Source organism: Astatotilapia calliptera, chromosome 17 (assembly GCF_900246225.1).
Source record: "Astatotilapia calliptera chromosome 17, fAstCal1.2, whole genome shotgun sequence".
NCBI lineage: Eukaryota > Metazoa > Chordata > Actinopteri > Cichliformes > Cichlidae > Astatotilapia > Astatotilapia calliptera.
Genome location: NC_039318.1, coordinates 562,320 through 569,583, shown reverse-complemented (window position 1 = coordinate 569,583; position 7,264 = coordinate 562,320). Strand labels below are relative to the sequence as shown.

General features: G+C 40.3%; 2 protein-coding genes across 2 annotated transcripts; one reads left to right on the top strand and one right to left on the bottom strand.

The window, feature by feature from the left end:
- The first annotated feature begins 243 nt into the window (after positions 1–243).
- Positions 244–1,775, top strand: LOC113009158 (uncharacterized). Its single transcript, XM_026147317.1, has 3 exons — positions 244–386; positions 475–551; positions 801–1,775. Exons 1-3 carry the CDS (start codon positions 261–263, stop codon positions 1,438–1,440), a joined length of 843 nt encoding a protein of 280 aa, XP_026003102.1. The 5' UTR covers positions 244–260; the 3' UTR covers positions 1,441–1,775.
- Positions 1,776–2,245: 470 nt separating this feature from the next.
- LOC113009196 (uncharacterized) lies at positions 2,246–4,078 on the bottom strand. Its single transcript, XM_026147380.1, has 3 exons — positions 3,860–4,078; positions 3,408–3,543; positions 2,246–3,125 (listed from the first exon to the last, which is right to left on the bottom strand). The coding sequence occupies exons 2-3, from the start codon at positions 3,519–3,521 to the stop codon at positions 2,373–2,375; spliced, it is 867 nt and encodes a 288-aa protein (XP_026003165.1). The 5' UTR covers positions 3,522–3,543; positions 3,860–4,078; the 3' UTR covers positions 2,246–2,372.
- Positions 4,079–7,264: the final 3,186 nt, after the last annotated feature.

The following is a 7,264-nucleotide window of genomic DNA, read 5'->3' as shown; positions in this document are numbered from 1 at the left end:
ACAACAAGTTAATACTGCAAATATACACAATCTAAGTTATTACAGTTATCAAGCATGGTTAAGTTGTTTTAATAGGGAGAGAAGGAAACACTAAGCATTCAGGAGGGTGCGTAACCATAACACTGAACTATGTTCCTGTTCGGCTCTTCCATGAAGATGTTACATTTTTAATTTTCGTTCTTTCTTCTTAGATTAAGCTTCTGGATTCATCGCCGGTGATACTGACACATAGCCAGGGCTCCTGTGTGGCAGGCGCTGTTATGTGCAATCACACAGTGGCACTGCTCTTCCAAACAGCACACTACTCACAACTCAGAGTGCCGGTTGTCCCCCCTGTGCATAGCTGCACGGAATCTGAACAGCAATGGCACAAGCCACGGACAGTGGTAATTTAAATGAGGTTAAAGTTTTTGAATTAGTCCATGTTTACATATGAACAGCAACACCATCCATAGTAAATGTGTCTTCTGTTAGGGTGTGAGGCCAGGACCCATCAACTCCATGATCTTCACTAAGCCGGTACCAAATAGGATGGCCCAGACTGGAGTACGGTAATTACATTTTAAAATTTGGTTTCATGTGTTACAAATGTATGTTGCTATTTTTTTCATACATACATGTGTCAGAATAGGTATTAATTTACATACAACATTACACTTTCTGAAGACGGCTAACTCAGTCATGTACATCCCAGTCTCTAACTTATGCACCACTGTTTTACACCTTTTAGTTTTTAGTTTAGTTGTTGTTCAGTATAACAACCTTCTTCCTTACATTATTGTCATTGATGTTTTCTTTAGGAGTGGCTTCTACAGAGGCATGGTGGGTCCGTTACCAGATCCCTGCTTGTTCAGAATAACGGAGGCATATGCAAAATTTAATATTGAGGACAGGCCACTTGTGACCACAATGAACATGAGACCTGACAAGCCCCTTGTGGAAAGTGCCTTTGGGCTGGTGCAGGAGGGCAGTGTTCTGTCATATCAGCAGCCGGTTTTGACAACCCGGTACATCACACTACACCGCGATGCACCACCAACACCGCACTTGCCTCTGGAGGGGTATGACATCTTGCCATCAGATTGTGTGTTTGTGTGCTCAGAAGAAGAGCTTCTGCATCTGAAAAGCTTGTCTGTAACTCTGGAAATGGCTCACAAAATAGAGGAAGCTACACGTGAGCAAAGCTCTTCGTCTGAGTGGCATCAGCTCCGCAGGCCCAGAGTGACTGCCTCTAGGTTTCGGGAGGTGTGTCACGTCAGAGGCCAGAGCTCGGCCGAGTCACTAGCAGAGCGTATATTGAAGGGAACAAGGCAGACAGCAGACATGAGGAGAGGAACTGAGATGGAGCCTGCAATAGCAGCAGAGTATAGTAGGCTAATGAATGTTAACTACTCACCCTGTGGTCTGGTCATTCACCCCATTGCTTGCTGCATCTCCTGATGGTGTTGTTTTTGACCCCAATGAATACCCCCAGTTTGGCTTCGTCGAATTCAAATGTCCCAATGTACAAAACTTTATTGACTGCAAATATGTGCAGATGGAATGTGGTACCCCTAAACTAAAAAAGAGCCACGCATATTACTGGCAAGTGCAAGGACAACTGCTCATCAGTGGGATGCAGTGGTGTGACTTTGTTGTGTGGGCACAAGAGGACTACCTAGTGCAAAGAATATACATGGATACAGATGTGCACAATGCAATCAGAGAAAAGGCAGACTATTTCCTTTTTTACATATATATGCCAAGATACCTGTGTTTGAAAAAATGAACAGTAAAAACAGCAAAAAGAAAAACAGATCCTTCAGGCTGGCTGGAACAAAATAACTGATGTTTTATTTTCAATATATTTCATGAATTCTTTTGTTGTTACATGTTACTTTTATGTGACATCAATAAACTGTTATTTAAGCAATGGCATCAGTTTAATTTTTAAAAACACACATTAAAACGTTGAATTTGTGCAGAACTTATTTACATGGTAAGTATTTAAAACTCCATGCCTAGCATACTGATATACATTTAGACAATAACTGAACTGTAGAAAATGATAAATGGTATTTTTGATGTTCCAAAAGCTCAATGTCACTTATGGTTTTAAAACGATTTAGTGATTTACTTTATAATTTTGATAAATAGTTTTGTTGAATCTGAATAGTAATATAGTAATATAATTAAACAGTATTATTAACATTAAACATTTGCAATGAATTTGAATTATCAATAACTGAAACTCAACTATCGGCACTCAAGTACCAGTTCTGTAATCAAGTATTGTCAGCTGAGAAGGAAGAAATTCAACTGTAGTGGCCTCAGCTGCAGGTCATTTTCCATAAGTTACTGGCACTGGTGTCTTGGGAAAAATCCATCTTGTCTCACTTAACCCATTTTTTAACTAATGCTGTGTTCTGGTAATTTGACAGCATACATGCCACTGCAAACAGTTGGTTGATATTATAAACATGTGACATGGTAATGATGCTATCAAAAAGTTTGTTCTGTTTGATCCTCCTAATGACTCGCTCCACATGTACCCTGAGTCTGGCTATGGCCTGCGTCTCCTTAACCTGGTATGCTGGCATCTGCTTCTGCTTAGATAGAAAAGGTGGGCAGTACACTTTGCATTTACAACAATCAGTGATTAGGAAGCCCTTATCTACCATCACTGCCATGTCTTCAGTCAACTTCTCAGCAATGCCTGATTGTTTGAATAGTTCCTTGTCACTAACCGAACCAGCATACAGATTAGAGATGAATGTCACTGGACCATGTGGAGCTATGCCAACCAGGGCTTTCATCGTACAGTGGGATTTGTACGAAGAGTACATTTCACTTTGGAGAAGTGGTGAGGATGGTGTCTGACACCTCAGCTCTGTACAGTCAAGGATCATCTGGGTGTCTGAGAAATCTTTGAATTCCTCAGGGAGGTAAGCTTGCACTCCTTCACGTGTAAGCCAAATGCACTGAGACCCCAGTGCAGTGGCAAGAAAATTTGTCCATGTTGCAATAATGCGGCTCACTGTGGACTGGTGTATGTTAAATCGGTGTGCCAGGTCCCTCTCCTTCAAACCAACTGACAGGAAAACCAGGAAAAGAAAAAACTCGTCAATTGGCTGTAGCAGCTGCCTCTGGAAGGTGAAAACAAAAGGGAAAATGTTACTCCTTAAGCTATGAACTAGTAAAATTATGCTTTTCTTGGCTAAATGTTTTGTAATGGTTATGCATACTACACTGTACCATGGGGTAAACAATGAGGTGCTGTAGTGCACAGGTGTATGTATGTAAAGGATACTGAGTCTAGCATACATACACCTGTGTATGTATGCTACTGTACATAATGTAATGTTATTGTACATAAATACAATAACATTACACCTCTAGTTCTAACTACCAACAAACCCATAACCTACTGTTGATGTGCGTGCAGGTGTCAACACTTCTTCGTTCCGATTGGCAGCTGACTTGGCTCTTGAAACCCGGATCATTTTATAGATGCAAGGCTCAATCAAAACCCAGAATGCCATCAAATGATCATAGCTTGGAAATCTATTCACGAGAGAGCCATACATCGTGTCAATCATTAATTAACATTACACACTGACATAAAAATAATGTGAACTGTGACAAATATGCTAATGGTATGCTGTATAAAATAGTCTGATTAAGAGTATTTGGTGTTGTATTTTACCTGTAGCATTAGGATATCGTTTAAATACTAAAGCATCTACATAAAACATACAATCAGCAGAGAAAAAGTAAATTTCTATTTTGTTTTCATTAAGACTGGAAAAACTTTCTAAATTTAACTGATGGTGACCTTGGTATATTTTAAACAGTTAGCTTGAATAGAACTTAGATGTACCTGGTATAGAATCGGATGTCAGTGTCGGAGCCAGCAAAACGCTGTAACCCAAATTCTCGCTGGACACGTAACTCCTGTATTTCCTTCCTCAGAGTCTCCACGTCTTTGGACAGGTCTTCTGCAGCTGATGCAGATATGTCCAATGCAGACGGCTCGGGGACTGAGCAGTAGTCATGATCTCTTGTAAGACTTTGCTCTTCTTGATCGTCAGGAGGAACTAGTTCAAGGCGTCGCTCCGTTCTCTCCCAAACACTACGCCGCGGTGGTTCAACTTTATAGCCATTCTACTCAAAAAGTGTTGGTACAGCACCTTTAATAAGCCGCCTTCGACCATCGAGGGTTGTTGGCTCTATGAGTTGATCACTGGCAAAGTGTCTGCAGCAGACCCTGGTGTGAGAGGTGATCGTGAAATGATCCCGGCGTATGTTTACCAGCCATTGTCTTCTCAAGTCGGAATGGGTCGGAAAGGCATGAAAACTTAGTATGCCGTTAAATTTGGCTGAAGCTGAACAAAGTGGGACACAGCAATGCTCGGAGTATTTCTTCTCCTGTTTTTGAAAATGTTCTGTTTTAAATACTTTCCTTTTTATACTCATTCTGAAGCGACATTAGCATAGCTACCGATAGATAAGCAAACGTACCGGAAACGCACAAGCGGTACTATTTGGAAACGGAAATACGTCACATGCCCTAGTGCAAGTAGTCTATTCTGAGGTCTCAAGGTTGGCAAGTATGGCCACAACACCTCACTCTTGGAGCACTTTTTTGCCACATGTATCGCAAACCATGTCTCAGCTGTTTGTGGAGGTAAAATACGTCTGCACAATTACGCTCAGCCATTGTTGTGAGTGCGCGCCAAGGGGCTGCGAGACATTTCTACAGCCGTATTTCGCACATGACTATGAAAGGCGGAAGAGGAAGTAGTTCCTTTGAATGTAGACAATCAGAATGATATAGTTTCTTTCCACTGTGTTCCTGTTAATGATAAACTACAAATTTACCCTAAATTACTAAAATATCGATATTTTAATGTGAGAATCGATTCTAGAACATAAATGATTGGTATCGGAGGAATCGATATTTCAGGATCGATCCGCACATCACTAATAATTACACATTGATGTTGTAAATATAACAAAAACATTCTGTTTAATAGTTTACAAAAGTCCACTGTGATTGAAACAGAAAAATTGTGTTTTGGGGTTTACTATTCATTTCTGTAGGAATTTTACATGGTTTTTATGTCAATTTCACTGCCATTTTTTACAGTGTATCCAAAGCACAGTATGCATCTAAATGCATCCATCTATAGTACAGTATGGTTCTTTGCTGGGGTGACAGTCCAAATTTATTGTTTTCATACTATTAATATGTGAGACAATCATTTCATAATCCTCGATTCAAGATTAATCAGTGATTCCTCAAAAAATCAACAGTTTTACTGGTTTGTTCACATCAGGTTTTTTCCCCTGAGGTTCGAATGACAAATCCACAGTTGATGTAAACTTAATGAAAAGATTTGTTTCAGTTTTACAGCTTGACAGTTGTACTTAGCATGTTTAACAAACAAAGCCAAAATGAATAATTTAATCACGTTTGCATTCATGTTCATTTCACAATAATAATGATAAGGTCAAATATATGAGAGACTCATTTCATCGAAGTAGATACAGTTTACACTAGTTTTTTTTGATTATTTTTTTACAGATTAAAACAAAATATTTGATTGGCGTTATTTTTGTTCCACTATTCTGAGCGCATGCAAAAAAAAATATTGCAGGTGCAAGCAGGGCTCTAGAGTGCGACCAATTTGGTCTATGCGACCATATTTTTCAGTGGTGCGACTAAAATAAATATTTGGTAACAAAAAAAAAATAAAAAAATCTCTGCAACTCTGTGTGGTCAACAACAGACACACATTTTGCCCCTATCGTGGACTAAACCAATCAGAGATAGTAAGGGGCGGGACCTCTCTGATTGGCCGTGGTCCAGTTGAAAGTGCAGGTGGAAGTGGGAGGTGAGCAGCTTGAATAAAGCGATATTATTCATTAAATCCTGACTTTTAAATATAACCGTGTTTTGCCAGAAACGCCAGATTCTCAGATTAAAGCTCACAAAACCATTTCAACAACAACCAAACAGCAGATGAGAGCAGGTACACGGACTCCACACAAAGACGTAAACACAGAGCGGACCCGACGCATCAGGATCAGCTTTGTCTTTCTCGGCTTTCTCACCCGACGGCCCGCAGACGGACACGCTGTCGGAGCTCAGCGATCCTGATGCGTCCGGTCCGCGCTGTGTTTACGTCTTTTTGCGCTGATTCTGAGCTGCAGGTTTTGTCTCTCCAACCAAAATCCACCGAGCCAGCAGCAAAAGAAGCAGCAAACTGCGCTTCACATTTGATCAATGTCGTCATGAATTCCCTCTGGGTTTCGCTGTTTTGCTTCCACCACGATAAAAATCACACTTCATGCACAGCTCTCTCTCTCTCGGTACTTCAGGAACAGTTTCCCGTCTCAAATCTGTTTTCTGCATTATTCATTTGCTTATTACCCACCAGTCTGCTGTTGTTCACAGCGCTGTCGGCTTTTTTTCATTTAAATGACCTCGGACAAGAAAGCATATTTTTTTCTGTTGTTCAATACTGAAGAAATTTAAACGTTTTAAAATTGCAGAATATCATATGGTTATCTGCTACAAAAAGGCAGGACAGGAAAATCTCCTTCATGTTTTTCTGCTGTGATGTTCACAATTCTGATGAAGTCTCATGTGTATCAGTGCTGATAAATGATCAGAATTATAATATTTCTGACTGTCTGAGGCGAAATTGAATCGAATCAGGACTTTGAGAACCGGAATCGAATGGATTATAGAAATCAGTGATTATACTCAGCCTTAGTGAGCAGCCTAGGCCTGACAGAAGTGGATGTAGCTGTGGGTAATAAGAAATGATGAAAAGAATGATTGATAACTTTTTTGTAAAGTTAAGGCCTGATCTGTCTGAAATTCATAGCCAGCTCTGACACGATGCCATCAATTTCTGAACGCTGAAAAAGCAGCAGTGTATCCAGAAACACATTATATGCTGCAATAAATGCCCAAGTGTCCCCTCTCCCCACGGCCTTTCAGCAGCAGGAAGCAGCAAACAGGTCGTCAGAGGAGCCGATGTGATGATTAAGTTTAACATTTTCTACAATATTGACAAAGCACTTTAAGCACAAGATTGTTACTTAATAATTTAGAAATGAATATTGTCTGTATGGACTGCAACTTCCCCCCAAAAAAGTGCACATGTAAAACTGCGATGTTAAGCGATGCGGTTGAAAAATGTGAGTGCGCCTAACTTTTGTACCGGTACGCCTAACTGGCAAAAAGTTAGTCTAGAGCCCTGGCAAAAATCAG

What these genes read in the sequence shown, in the direction of transcription:
- LOC113009196 (XM_026147380.1), bottom strand. Translation starts at nt 3,521, where the DNA reads ATGGCATTCTGGGTTTTGATTGAGCCTTGCATCTATAAAATGATCCGG. An exon ending in CACCTGCACGCACATCAACA is followed by an intron (nt 3,126 to 3,407) that starts GTAGGTTATGGG and finishes TTCACCTTCCAG; the next exon opens with AGGCAGCTGCTACAGCCAAT.
- LOC113009158 (XM_026147317.1), top strand. Translation starts at nt 261, where the DNA reads ATGTGCAATCACACAGTGGCACTGCTCTTCCAAACAGCACACTACTCA. An exon ending in GGCACAAGCCACGGACAGTG is followed by an intron (nt 387 to 474) that starts GTAATTTAAATG and finishes GTCTTCTGTTAG; the next exon opens with GGTGTGAGGCCAGGACCCAT. An exon ending in ATGGCCCAGACTGGAGTACG is followed by an intron (nt 552 to 800) that starts GTAATTACATTT and finishes TGTTTTCTTTAG; the next exon opens with GAGTGGCTTCTACAGAGGCA.